The following is a 14,825-nucleotide window of genomic DNA, read 5'->3' on the forward strand; positions in this document are numbered from 1 at the left end:
CTCTGTACGTAGGTTCTAATATGGAGCTAGAGGTTCTCTATACGTAGGTTCTAATATGGAGCTAGAGGTTCTCTGTACGTAGGTTCTAATATGGAGCTAGTGGTTCTCTGTGCGTAGGTTCTAATATGGAGCTAGTGGTTCTCCGTGTGTAGGTTCTAATATGGAGCTAGTGGTTCTCTGTGTGTAGGTTCTAATATGGAGCTAGTGGTTCTCTGTGTGTAGGTTCTAATATGGAGCTAGAGGTTCTCTGGGTGTAGGTTCTAATATGGAGCTAGAGGTTCTCTGTACGTAGGTTCCAATATGGAGCTAGAGGTTCTCTGTACGTAGGTTCTAATATGGAGCTAGAGGTTCTCTGTACGTAGGTTCTAATATGGAGCTAGAGGTTCTCTCTGTACGTAGGTTCTAATATGGAGCTAGAGGTTCTCTGTACGTAGGTTCTAATATGGAGCTAGAGGTTCTCTGTACGTAGGTTCTAATATGGAGCTAGAGGTTCTCTGTACGTAGGTTCTAATATGGAGCTAGAGGTTCTCTGTACGTAGGTTCTAATATGGAGCTAGAGGTTCTCTGTACGTAGGTTCTAATATGGAGCTAGAGGTTCTCTGTACGTAGGTTCTAATATGGAGCTAGAGGTTCTCTGTACGTAGGTTCTAATATGGAGCTAGAGGTTCTCTGTACGTAGGTTCTAATATGGAGCTAGAGGTTCTCTGTACGTAGGTTCTAATATGGAGCTAGAGGTTCTCTGTACGTAGGTTCTAATATGGAGCTAGAGGTTCTCTGTACGTAGGTTCTAATATGGAGCTAGAGGTTCTCTGTACGTAGGTTCTAATATGGAGCTAGAGGTTCTCTGTGTGTAGGTTCTAATATGGAGCTAGTGGTTCTCTGTACGTAGGTTCTAATATGGAGCTAGAGGTTCTCTGTACGTAGGTTCTAATATGGAGCTAGTGGTTCTCTGTACGTAGGTTCTAATATGGAGCTAGAGGTTCTCTGTACGTAGGTTCTAATATGGAGCTAGTGGTTCTCTGTGCGTAGGTTCTAATATGGAGCTAGTGGTTCTCGGTGTGTAGGTTCTAATATGGAGCTAGTGGTTCTCTGTGTGTAGGTTCTAATATGGAGCTAGTGGTTCTCTGTGTGTAGGTTCTAATATGGAGATAGTGGTTCTCTGTACGTAGGTTCTAATATGGAGCTAGAGGTTCTCTGTACGTAGGTTCTAATATGGAGCTAGTGGTTCTCTGTACGTAGGTTCTAATATGGAGCTAGAGGTTCTCTGTACGTAGGTTCTAATATGGAGCTAGAGGTTCTCTGTACGTAGGTTCTAATATGGAGCTAGAGGTTCTCTGTACGTAGGTTCTAAGCTATGGAGCTAGAGGTTCTCTGTACGTAGGTTCTAATATGGAGCTAGTGGTTCTCTGTACGTAGGTTCTAATATGGAGCTAGAGGTTCTCTGTACGTAGGTTCTAATATAGAGCTAGAGGTTCTCTGTACGTAGGTTCTAATATGGAGCTAGAGGTTCTAATATGGAGCTAGAGGTTCTCTGTACGTAGGTTCTAATATGGAGCTAGAGGTTCTCTGGAGCTAGTGGTTCTCTGTACGTAGGTTCTAATATGGAGCTAGAGGTTCTCTGTACGTAGGTTCTAATATGGAGCTAGAGGTTCTCTGTACGTAGGTTCTAATATGGAGCTAGAGGTTCTCTGTACGTAGGTTCTAATATGGAGCTAGAGGTTCTCTGTACGTAGGTTCTAATATGGAGCTAGTGGTTCTCTGTACGTAGGTTCTAATATGGAGCTAGAGGTTCTCTGTACGTAGGTTCTAATATGGAGCTAGAGGTTCTCTGTACGTAGGTTCTAATATGGAGCTAGAGGTTCTCTGTACGTAGGTTCTAATATGGAGCTAGAGGTTCTCTGTACGTAGGTTCTAATATGGAGCTAGAGGTTCTCTGTACGTAGGTTCTAATATGGAGCTAGAGGTTCTCTGTACGTAGGTCCTAATATGGAGCTAGAGGTTCTCTGTACGTAGGTTCTAATATGGAGCTAGAGGTTCTCTGTACGTAGGTTCTAATATGGAGCTAGAGGTTCTCTGTACGTAGGTTCTAATATGGAGCTAGAGGTTCTCTGTACGTAGGTTCTAATATGGAGCTAGAGGTTCTCTGGGTGTAGGTTCTAATATGGAGCTAGAGGTTCTCTGTACGTAGGTTCTAATATGGAGCTAGAGGTTCTCTGTACGTCTGCCTCAGAGTGCTGAAGGAAGACACAATGGCCGCCTTGGCAGATTCTTTTTTGTTTTATGAAAGATTGAGTAGGCAGATATAGCCTGGAGCACACACACACACACACACACACACACACACACACACACACACACACACACACACACACACACACACACACACACACACACACACACACACACACGGCTGCTTGTACAAACACACACACACACACACAGATACGTATATGCACGCACGCATACACACACGTATACACACACACACACACACACACACACACACACATGGCTGCTTGTACACACACACACACACACACACAGAATCTTGACGCCCCATTTATCTGGTTAATACTCTCTACCGTCGCTCAGGTATCAGCCAGCCAGTCAGTCAGCCCCCATCGTCCACCCAGATTCTATATGTTTTGATTTGTATTGCCCCACCCTCCTCTTCTCACCTGCAGCACACCTCCTCTTCACTGTCATCTCGTCTTCTCTGTTACCTGGCATGGAGCTCAGTGTCAAGACCGAGCAGGGTTCTATGAGGTGACTTCATCTCTCTGTCTTTCTCTCTCTCTCGGTCTCTGTTTCTGTCCCTCCCTCTCTCTCCCTCTCTGTCTCTGTCCCTCCCTCTCTGTCTCTCTGTCCCTCCCTCTCTGTCTCTCTCTGTGTTTGTCTCTCCCTCTGTCTCTCACTCTGTCTCTCCCTCTGTCTCTCTACCTCTCCCTCTCTCTGTCTCTTTCTCCCTCTCTGTCTCTGTCTCTGTCTCTGTCTCTCTCTCTGTCTCTGTCTCTGTCTCTCTCTCTGTCTGTTTTGTAAAGCAATGTAGTAATTGCAGCATCCATGCTTTACTCACTACTCTCAGCCTGATCTGAAGTGTGTTGGAGTCCTCTCTCATGTACTGTCATCTGTAGTGTGTTGGAGTCCTCTCTACTAATGTACTGTCATCTGTAGTGTGTTGGAGTCCTCTCTACTAATGTACTGTCATCTGTAGTGTGTTGGAGTCATCTCTACTAATGTACTGTCATCTATAGTGTGTTGGAGTCCTCTCTACGAATGTACTGTCATCTGTAGTGTGTTGTAGTCCTCTCTACTGGACTGTCATCCGTAGTGTGTTGGAGTCATCTCTACTAATGTACTGTCATCTGTAGTGTGTTGGAGTCCTCTCTACTAATGTACTGTCATCTGTAGTGTGTTGGAGTCCTCTCTACTGGACTGTCATCTGTAGTGTGTTGGAGTCATCTCTACTAATGTACTGTCATCTGTAGTGTGTTGGAGTTCTCTCTACTAATGTACTGTCATCTGTAGTGTGTTGGAGTCCTCTCTACTAATGTACTGTCATCTGTAGTGTGTTGGAGTCATCTCTACTAATGTACTGTCATCTGTAGTGTGTTGGAGTCCTCTCTACTAATGTACTTTCATCTGTAGTGTGTTGGAGTTCTCTCTACTAATGTACTGTCATCTATAGTGTGTTGGAGTCCTCTCTAATGTACTGTCATCTGTAGTGTGTTGGAGTCCTCTCTACTGGACTGTCATCTGTAGTGTGTTGTTGTCATCTCTACTAATGTACTGTCATCTGTAGTGTGTTGGAGTCCTCTCTAATGTAGTGTCATCTGTAGTGTGTTGGAGTCCTCTCTACTAATGTACTGTCATCTGTAGTGTGTTGGAGTCCTCTCTACTGGACTGTCATCTGTAGTGTGTTGTTGTCATCTCTACTAATGTACTGTCATCTGTAGTGTGTTGGAGTCCTCTCTACTAATGTACTGTCATCTGTAGTGTGTTGGAGTCATCTCTACTAATATACTGTCATCTATAGTGTGTTGGAGTCCTCTCTAATGTAGTGTCATCTGTAGTGTGTTGGAGTCCTCTCTAATGTAGTGTCATCTGTAGTGTGTTGGAGTCCTCTCTACTAATGTACTGTCATCTGTAGTGTGTTGGAGTCCTCTCTACTAATTTACTGTCATCTGTAGTGTGTTGGAGTCCTCTCTACTAATGGACTGTCATCTGTAGTGTGTTGGAGTCCTCTCTAATGTACTGTCATCTGTAGTGTGTTGGAGTCCTCTCTACTGGACTGTCATCTGTAGTGTGTTGGAGTCATCTCTACTAATGTACTGTCATCTGTAGTGTGTTGTAGTCCTCTCTAATGTAGTGTCATCTGTAGTGTGTTGGAGTCCTCTCTACTAATGTACTGTCATCTGTAGTGTGTTGGAGTCCTCTCTACTAATTTACTGTCATCTGTAGTGTGTTGTAGTCATCACTACTAATGTACTGTCATCTGTGGTGTGTTGTAGTCATCACTAATGTACTGTCATCTGTGGTGTGTTGTAGTCATCACTGATGTACTGTCATCTGTAGTGTGTTGGAGTCCTCTCTACTAATGTACTGTCATCTGTAGTGTGTTGGAGTCCTCTCTACTAATGTACTGTCATCTATAGTGTGTTGGAGTCCTCTCTAATGTACTGTCATCTGTAGTGTGTTGGAGTCCTCTCTACTAATGTACTGTCATCTGTAGTGTGTTGGAGTCCTCTCTACTAATGTACTGTCATCTATAGTGTGTTGGAGTCCTCTCTACTGGACTGTCATCTGTAGTGTGTTGGAGTCCTCTCTAATGTAGTGTCATCTGTAGTGTGTTGGAGTGCATTTGAATGACAAAGCATCCATATTGAATCTCTGTCTCTCTCTCCTCTGCAGGCTGATGTGAGGAGACCATGATGAGGACAGGCCATGGTGAGAAGGTGTGACTCAGGACCCAGTGCTGAGGAGGGCACCTGGAACATTGATGGATACTGGATATAGGTTAGGCCTGTGTGCTATATGTCAATGTCAGCAACTAGCTGGGACTGGATATAGGGGACTAGAGATAGACTAGTAGTGGTTAGATCTAGGGGACTATAGATAGACTAGTAGTGGTTAGATATAGGGCACTAGAGAGACTAGTAGTGGTTAGATATAGGGCACTAGAGACAGACTAGTAGTGGTTAGATATAGGGGAATAGAGACAGACTAGTAGTGGTTAGATATAGGGCAGTAGAGATAGACTAGTAGTGGTTAGATATAGGGGACTAGAGATAGACTAGCAGTGGTTAGATATAGGGCACTAGAGAGATTAGTAGTGGTTAGATATAGGGCACTAGAGACAGACTAGTAGTGGTTAGATATAGGGGAATAGAGACAGACTAGTAGTGGTTAGATATAGGGCAGTAGAGATAGACCAGTAGTGGTTAGATATAGGGCACTAGAGACAGACTAGTAGTGGTTAGATATAGGGGACTAGAGATAGACTAGTAGTGGTTAGATATAGGGGACTATAGATATACTAGTAGTGGTTAGATATAGGGCACTAGAGAGACTAGTAGTGGTTAGATATAGGGGACTAGAGAGACTAGTAGTGGTTAGATATAGGGGACTAGAGATAGACTAGTAGTGGTTAGATATAGGTCACTAGAGACAGACTAGTAGTGGTTAGATATAGGGGACTATAGATAGACCAGTAGTGGTTTGATATAGGGCACTAGAGAGACGAGTAGTGGTTAGATATAGGGGACTAGAGATAGACTAGTAGTGGTTAGATATAGGGGAATAGAGACAGACTAGTAGTGGTTAGATATAGGGGAATAGAGACAGACTAGTAGTGGTTAGATATAGGGGAATAGAGAGACAGACTGGTAGTGGTTAGATATAGGGGAATAGAGACAGACTAGAAGTGGTTAGATATAGGGGACTATAGATAGACTAGTAGTGGTTAGATATAGGGGACTAGAGAGACTAGTAGTGGTTAGATATAGGGGAATAGAGACAGACTAGTAGTGGTTAGATATAGGTCACTAGAGACAGACTGGTAGTGGTTAGATATAGGGGAATAGAGACAGACTAGTAGTGGTTAGATATAGGGGACTATAGATAGACTAGTAGTGGTTAGATATAGGGGACTAGAGAGACTAGTAGTGGTTAGATATAGGGGAATAGAGACAGACTAGTAGTGGTTAGATATAGGTCACTAGAGACAGACTAGTAGTGGTTAGATATAGGGGAATAGAGATAGACTAGTAGTGGTTAGATATAGGGGACTAGAGAGACTAGTAGTGGTTAGATATAGGGGACTAGAGATAGACTAGTAGTGGTTAGATATAGGGGAATAGAGACAGACTAGTAGTGGTTTGATATGGGGCACTAGAGATAGACTAGTAGTGGTTCGATATAGGGCACTAGAGACAGACTAGTAGTGGTTAGATATAGGGCACTAGAGAGACTAGTAGTGGTTTGATATAGGGCACTAGAGATAGACTAGTAGTGGTTAGATATAGGATATAAGGGAGTTAGTGTGGCGGTGTTATTACAGCCTGCCCTCTGCTGGCCGTTTTGGGGAAGTACAGCATCATCCAAAGGCAAATGTGTAAAAAAAAAAAAAAAGAAAAGTAATTTACTTACAGTAGTGAGTTCATACATTATCCTACTTTTCCCCGTACTGGTCCCCCATGGGAATCGAACCCACAACCCTGGAGTTGCAAGTACCATGCTGTTAATTTGTCTTGATACCTGTTTGATCTGAAATGCAGACACGTGATGGTAAAGTTTCCAGGGATCCTCACAGTGTCAGCTTGTCCAGGTCGCCGTTCCAGTCTGAGGGATAATGTCTGTGTTGTCTCTCCTCTGTCCTGTAGAGGTCAGATGGTGTTCTGAACGAGACATGGGTAGCTACTGTAGCTGTCCTGACAAAGACTTCGCTGATAAGCATCAGAGCAAATTCAAGGTGGGTCCCCTTCTCTTTTTCCTCTCTGTCTCTGCCTCCTCCCTCCCTCTGCCCTCTCCCTCCCTCTGCCTCCTCCCTCCCTCTGCCTCCTCCCTCCCTCTGCCTCCTCCCTCCCTCTGCCCTCTCCCTCCCTCTGCCCTCTCCCTCCCCCTGCCTCCTCCCTCCCTCTGCCTCCTCCCTCCCTCTGCCCCTCCCTCCCTCCCTCTGCCCTCTCCCCTCCCTCTGCCTCCCTCCCTCCCTCTGCCCTCTCCCTCCCTCTGCCCCTCTCCCTCCCCCTGCCCCTCTCCCTCCCTCTGCCTCCTCCCTCTGCCCCTCTCCCTCCCTCTGCCTCCTCCCTCCCTCTGCCCTCTCCCTCCCTCTGCCCTCTCCCTCCCTCTGCCCTCTCCCTCCCTCTGCCTCCTCCCTCCCTCTGCCTCCTCCCTCCCTCTGCCTCCTCCCTCCCTCTGCCCTCTCTCTCCCCCTGCCTCCTCCCTCCCTCTGTTAAAGAACAAAAGGGAAAATAAATAAACATAAATATAGGTTGTATTTACAATGTTGTTTGTTCTTCACTGGTTGACCTTTTCTTGTGGCAACAGGTCACAAATCTTGCTGCTGTGATGTCACACTGTGGTATTTCACCCAGTAGATATGGGAGTTTATAAAAATTGTGTTTGTTTTCAAATTCTTTGTGGATCTGTGTAATCTGAGGGAAATATGTGCCTCTAATATGGTCATACATTTGGCAGGAGGTTAGGAAGTGCATAATTTTGTGGGCATTGAGCACATAGCCTGTCTGTCTGTCTGTCTGTCTGTCTGTCTGTCTGTTAGGAAGTGCAGCTCAGTTTCAACATAATTTTGTGGGCAGTGAGCACATAGCCTGTCTGTCTGTCCGTCCGTCCGTCTGTCTGTCTGTCAGTGGATAAGTACCAACTGCCAAGTTTCAACCTAAGACTAGCATGCATACACTCTATTACATTCTTTGTTTTCTTGTCCCTCCCTCCCTCCCTCCCTGTCCCCTCTCCCTCTCTGTCCCTCCATCCCTCAGTCTCCCCCTCTCTGTCCCTCCCTCCCTCTCTCTCTCTCTGTCCTCCCCCTCTCTGTCCCTCCCTCCCTCTCTCTGCCCCCCTCTCTGTCCCTCCCTCCCTCTCTCTGCCCCCCTCTCTGTCCCTCCCTCCCCTCTCTCTGCCCCCCCCTCTCTGTCCCTCCATCCCTCAGTCTCCCCCCCTCTCTGTCCCTCCCTCCCTCTCTCTCTCTGTCCTCCCCTCTCTGTCCCTCCTCCCCTCTCTCTGCCCCCCTCTCTGTCCCTCCCCCTCTCTGTCCCTCCCTCCTCTCTCTGCCCCCCTCTCTGTCCCTCCCTCCCCTCTCTGCCCCCCCCCTCTCTGTCCCTCCCTCCCTCTCTCTCTCCCCCCCCCTCTCTGTCCCTCCCTCCTCCCTCTCTGCCCCCCCCCCCCCCCCCTCTCTGTCCTCCCTGTGGTAAAGGATCATTTCTACCTCAGGGTATGTAGTAGTAGTGTTCTAACCAGGGCTTCTACAAGGACAGACAGACTGTCTGCAGTATAGTATGTGTACAGACAGGTACCTTACTGTGTTAGTCAGACCAGACACGGCTTGGCTTTAATGGCCAGCTAGGTTGGATCATGTGATACCAGTAATATAGCAACGGATGACTGGTCTGGTTGTTTCTGACATGTCAAATCATTAACCAGTCAGCCTGACTCTGACCCTCTGCCTGCGACATAGCTGCTTTTGTCTACTGAGCTGTAGACCTGATGCTAGTGCTACTGCTAATACTGTGCTGTAGACCTGATGCTAGTGCTACTGCTAATACTGTGCTGTAGACCTGATGCTAGTGCTACTGCTAACACTGTGCTGTAGACCTGATGCTAGTGCTACGGCTAACACTGTGCTGTAGACCTGATGCTAGTGCTACTGCTAACACTGTGCTGTAGACCTGATGCTAGTGCTACTGCTAATACTGTGCTGTAGACCTGATGCTAGTGCTACGGCTAACACTGTGCTGCAGACCTGATGCTAGTGCCACTGCTAACACTGTCCTGTAGACCTGATGCTAGTGCTACTGCTAACACTGTGCTGTAGACCTGATGCTAGTGCTACTGCTAACACTGTGCTGTAGACCTGATGCTAGTGCTACTGCTAACACTGTGCTGTAGACCTGATGCTAGTGCTACTGCTAACACTGTCCTGTAGACCTGATGCTAGTGCTACTGCTAACACTGTGCTGTAGACCTGATGCTAGTGCTACGGCTAACACATGCTGTAGACCTGATGCTAGTGCTACTGCTAACACTGTACGGTACAGGGCTGTGTGGAGTGTTCCCCACGGACTCAGACTATATAGAGGGTCAACTGTTAGAAGAAGCTACAGTAGTAATTCTGATAAACCATTGAATCGGGTCATTCTGTGACCCTGTTAGTAAAACATTCATTAGAGATCACATGGATGGATACTTCAGGGTCTTTCTTCACAAAGTGTAATATGATGTTGAAGTGTCTTGTCACATCCATCCCAAATTGAGACCGAGATTTTCTCATTGTTTATCACAGACTCGTTTCACTGATGGTTTTCTCATCCGTTCTCTCTCTCTCTCTCTCTCTCTCTCTCCCTCTCTCTCTCTCTCTCTCTCTCTCTCTCTCTCTCTCTCTCTCTCTCTCTCTCTCTCTTTTCTCCCCCCCCCAGGTGATAAATGTGGATGACGATGGTAATGAGTTGGGCTCAGGCTTGATGGAGCTGACAGAGGAGGAGCTTATCCTCCACACCAGGAAACGTGACACCGTCAAGTGGCCTTACCTCTGTCTGCGTCGCTACGGTTACGACTCCAACCTCTTCTCCTTCGAGAGCGGGCGACGATGCCAGACTGGACAGGGTACGCACTGACCATCAAATATTACCTACTTTCTTCTCACATATTATCAATCAATCAAATGTATTTTATAAGGGAACCTCCCGAGCGGTGCAGCGGTCTAAGGCACTGCATCGCAGTGCTTGAGGCGTCACTACAGATCCGGGTTCGATCCTGGGCTGTGCCGCAGCCAGCTGCGACTGGGAGACCCATGAGGCAACGCACAATTGACCTAGCGTTGTCCGGGGTTAGGAAAGGGTTTGGCTGGCCGGGATGTCCTTGTCCCATCGCCCACCAGCGACTCCTGTGGTGGGCCGGGCGCAGTGCACGCTGACACGGTCGCCAGGTGTACGGTGTTTCCTACGGAACGTTGGTGCGGCTGGCTGGCTTCCGGGTTAAGCAGGCAGTGAGTCAAGAAGCAGTGCGGCTTGGCAGGGTCGTGTTTCTCGACCTTCGCCTCTCCGTACCAGGGTTACAGCGATGGGACTGTAACTATCAATTGGATGTCATGTAATTGGGGGTAATAATACAAAAATATAAATGTATTTCATGAGGCCTTTTTCACATCAACAGGTCAGAAAGTTCTTTACAGATACCCAGCCTAAAACCCCGAAGAGGCAGAAGTATCTCTCTTCCTCTTCCTCTCTTCATATTAGACTCTATGAACCCTGGACACCTGATAGATACACTGTGTTGTCAGTGTTGTTTTATCAAACTACTCCTGAGGTTGTAGTCAGTGAACTGTACTGTGAGGTTGTAGTCAGTGAACTGTGCTGTGAGGTTGTAGTTAGTGAACTGTGCTGAGAGGTTGTAGTCAGTGAACTGTGCTGTGAGGTTGTAGTCAGTGAACTGTGCTGTGAGGTTGTAGTCAGTGAACTGTGCTGTGAGGTTGTAGTCAGTGAACTGTGCTGTGAGGTTGTAGTCAGTAGTCAGTGAACTGTGCTGTGAGGTTGTAGTTAGTGAACTGTGCTGAGAGGTTGTAGTCAGTGAACTGTGCTGTGAGGTTGTAGTCAGTGAACTGTGCTGTGAGGTTGTAGTCAGTGAACTGTGCTGTGAGGTTGTAGTCAGTGAACTGTGCTGTGAGGTTGTAGTCAGTGAACTGTGCTGTGAGGTTGTAGTCAGTGAACTGTGCTGTGAGGTTGTAGTCAGTGAACTGTGCTGTGAGGTTGTAGTCAGTGAACTGTGCTGTGAGGTTGTAGTCAGTGAACTGTGCTGTGAGGTTGTAGTCAGTGAACTGTGCTGTGAGGTTGTAGTCAGTGAACTGTGCTGAGAGGTTGTAGTCAGTGAACTGTGCTGAGAGGTTGTAGTCAGTGAACTGTGCTGTGAGGTTGTAGTCAGTGAACTGTGCTGTGAGGTTGTAGTCAGTGAACTGTGCTGTGAGGTTGTAGTCAGTGAACTGTGCTGTGAGGTTGTAGTCAGTGAACTGTGCTGAGAGGTTGTAGTTAGTGAACTGTGCTGAGAGGTTGTAGTCAGTGAACTGTGCTGTGAGGTTGTAGTCAGTGAACTGTGCTGTGAGGTTGTAGTCAGTGAACTGTGCTGTGAGGTTGTAGTCAGTGAACTGTGCTGAGAGGTTGTAGTCAGTGAACTGTGCTGTGAGGTTGTAGTCAGTGAACTGTGCTGTGAGGTTGTAGTCAGTGAACTGTGCTGAGAGGTTGTAGTCAGTGAACTGTGCTGTGAGGTTGTAGTCAGTGAACTGTGCTGTGAGGTTGTAGTCAGTGAACTGTGCTGAGAGGTTGTAGTCAGTGAACTGTGCTGAGAGGTTGTAGTCAGTGAACTGTGCTGTGAGGTTGTAGTCAGTGAACTGTGCTGTGAGGTTGTAGTCAGTGAACTGTGCTGTGAGGTTGTAGTCAGTGAACTGTGCTGTGAGGTTGTAGTCAGTGAACTGTGCTGTGAGGTTGTAGTCAGTGAACTGTGCTGTGAGGTTGTAGTCAGTGAACTGTGCTGTGAGGTTGTAGTCAGTGAACTGTGCTGTGAGGTTGTAGTCAGTAGTCAGTGAACTGTGCTGTGAGGTTGTAGTCAGTGAACTGTGCTGTGAGGTTGTAGTCAGTGAACTGTGCTGTGAGGTTGTAGTCAGTGAACTGTGCTGTGAGGTTGTAGTCAGTGAACTGTGCTGTGAGGTTGTAGTCAGTGAACTGTGCTGTGAGGTTGTAGTCAGTGAACTGTGCTGAGAGGTTGTAGTCAGTGAACTGTGCTGTGAGGTTGTAGTCAATAGTCAGTGAACTGTGCTGTGAGGTTGTAGTCAGTGAACTGTGCTGAGAGGTTGTAGTCAGTGAACTGTGCTGTGAGGTTGTAGTCAGTGAACTGTGCTGTGAGGTTGTAGTCAGTGAACTGTGCTGTGAGGTTGTAGTCAGTGAACTGTGCTGTGAGGTTGTAGTCAGTGAACTGTGCTGAGAGGTTGTAGTCAGTCTGTTTCTGCAGTTGGTAAGGCTAGCCTATGCCACCTCAGACCTCTGGCCTGACTGAGTCAGTTTGTGCTGTAATGCCAAAATCCTTGTCACTGCAAACATGTTTGGCTTGGAAATGAGCAATGGAGTTGTCAAGAGCACAAAGAGATCTGGAACATTCTACCAAAGTCCCTCCCCGAGATACAATACTATAGCTGACCCAGTACCCGTAGGGTATATCTGACCCAGTACCTGTATCTGACCCAGTACCTGTAGGGTATATCTGACCCAGTACCTGTAGGGTATAGCTGACCCAGTACCTGTATCTGACCCAGTACCTGTAGGGTATAACTGACCCAGTACCTGTAGGGTATAACTGACCCAGTACCTGTAGGGTATAGTTGACCCAGTACCTGTAGGGTATAGTTGACCCAGTACCTGTAGGGTATAACTGACCCAGTACCTGTAGGGTATAGCTGACCCAGTACCTGTAGGGTATACCTGACCCAGTACCTGTAGGGTATACCTGACCCAGTACCTGTATCTGACCCAGTACCTGTAGGGTATAGCTGACCCAGTACCCGTAGGGTTTGCTGACCCAGTACCTGTAGGGTATATCTGACCCAGTACCTGTAGAGTATATCTGACCCAGTACCTGTAGGGTACATCTGACCCAGTACCTGTAGGGTACATCTGACCCAGTACCTGTAGGGTATAGCTGACCCAGTACCTGTAGGGCATATCTGACCCAGTACCTGTAGGGTATAGCTGACCTAGTACCTGTAGGGTACATCTGACCCAGTACCTGTAGGGTATAGCTGACCCAGTACCTGTAGGGCATATCTGACCCAGTACCCGTAGGGTATATCTGACCCAGTACCTGTAGGGTATAGCTGACCCAGTACCTGTAGGGTATATCTGACCCAGTACCTGTAGGGTATAGCTGACCCAGTACGTGTAGGGTATAACTGACCCAGTACCTATAGGGTATAGCTGACCCAGTACGTGTAGGGTATAACTGACCCAGTACCTGTAGGGTATAGCTGACCCAGTACCTGTACCTGACCCAGTACCTGTAGGGTATAACTGACCCAGTACCTGTAGGGTATAGCTGACCCAGTACGTGTAGGGTATAACTGACCCAGTACCTGTAGGGTATAGCTGACCCAGTACCTGTACCTGACCCAGTACCTGACCCAGTATGATGTGATGTGTCTCTTTAAGGTGGTGAGCGGTGGGGTCTCACTGTGTGAGAGTCAGAGTGTAACTGTGTCTCTCCCTGCAGGTATCTTTGCCTTCAAGTGTGTGAGGGCAGAGGAGATGTTCAACGTGCTGCAGGACATCATGCACAACAACAGCATCAGTGTAGTGGAGGAGCAGGTGGTGGAGCTCAACCCTATAGAGACTACTGAGATGTCCCGCAAACCACACACTGCTGCTGCTGGTAAGACCTGACACACACACACACACTGCTGGTTAGACCTGACACACACACACACTGCTGGTTAGACCTGACACACACACACGCTGCTGGTTAGACCTGACACACACACACACTGCTGGTTAGACCTGACACACACACACACTGCTGGTTAGACCTGACACACACACACACACTGCTGCTGGTTAGACCTGACACACACACACACACTGCTGCTGGTTAGACCTGACACACACACACACTGCTGGTTAGACCTGACACACACACACACTGCTGGTTAGACCTGACACACACACACACTGCTGGTTAGACCTGACACACACACACACTGCTAGTTAGACCTGACACACACACACTGCTGCTGGTTAGACCTGACACACACACACACTGCTGGTTAGACCTGACACACACACACTGCTGCTGGTTAGACCTGACACACACACACACTGCTGGTTAGACCTGACACACACACACACTGCTGGTTAGACCTGACACACACACACACACTGCTGGTTAGACCTGACACACACACACTGCTGCTGGTTAGACCTGACACACACACACACTGCTGGTTAGACCTGACACACACACACACTGCTGGTTAGACCTGACACACACACACACTGCTGGTTAGACCTGACACACACACACACTGCTGGTTAGACCTGACACACACACTGCTGCTGGTTAGACCTGACACACACACACTGCTGCTGGTTAGACCTGACACACACACACACACTGCTGGTTAGACCTGACACACACACTGCTGGTTAGACCTGACACACACACACTGCTGCTGGTTAGACCTGACACACACACACACTGCTGGTTAGACCTGACACACACACACACTGCTGGTTAGACCTGACACACACTGCTGCTGGTTAGACCTGACACACACACACTGCTGCTGGTTAGACCTGACACACACACACACTGCTGGTTAGACCTGACACACACACACTGCTAGTAAGACCTGACACACACACACTGCTGGTTAGACCTGACACACACACACTGCTGGTTAGACCTGACACACACACACACTGCTGGTTAGACCTGACACACACACACACTGCTGGTTAGACCTGACACACACACACACTGCTGGTTAGACCTGACACACACACACACTGCTGGTTAGACCTGACACACACACACTGCTAGTAAGACCTGACACACACACA

General features: G+C 47.6%; 1 protein-coding gene across 1 annotated transcript in view; it reads left to right on the top strand.

Moving 5' to 3' along the window:
- Positions 1-2,601: 2,601 nt before the first annotated feature.
- LOC135529216 (fibroblast growth factor receptor substrate 2-like) overlaps positions 2,602-14,825 on the top strand; it is a 17,770-nt gene continuing 5,546 nt past the window's right edge. Inside the window, exons 1-5 of the mRNA XM_064958069.1 lie at positions 2,602-2,766; positions 4,912-5,016; positions 6,882-6,970; positions 9,648-9,834; positions 13,480-13,638. Coding sequence (XP_064814141.1) covers positions 6,908-6,970; positions 9,648-9,834; positions 13,480-13,638 — 409 coding nt within the window. The 5' untranslated portion in view covers positions 2,602-2,766; positions 4,912-5,016; positions 6,882-6,907. The remainder of the gene's footprint in view (positions 2,767-4,911; positions 5,017-6,881; positions 6,971-9,647; positions 9,835-13,479; positions 13,639-14,825) is intronic.

Source organism: Oncorhynchus masou, unplaced genomic scaffold (genome assembly GCF_036934945.1).
Source record: "Oncorhynchus masou masou isolate Uvic2021 unplaced genomic scaffold, UVic_Omas_1.1 unplaced_scaffold_1121, whole genome shotgun sequence".
NCBI classification, from domain to species: domain Eukaryota; kingdom Metazoa; phylum Chordata; class Actinopteri; order Salmoniformes; family Salmonidae; genus Oncorhynchus; species Oncorhynchus masou.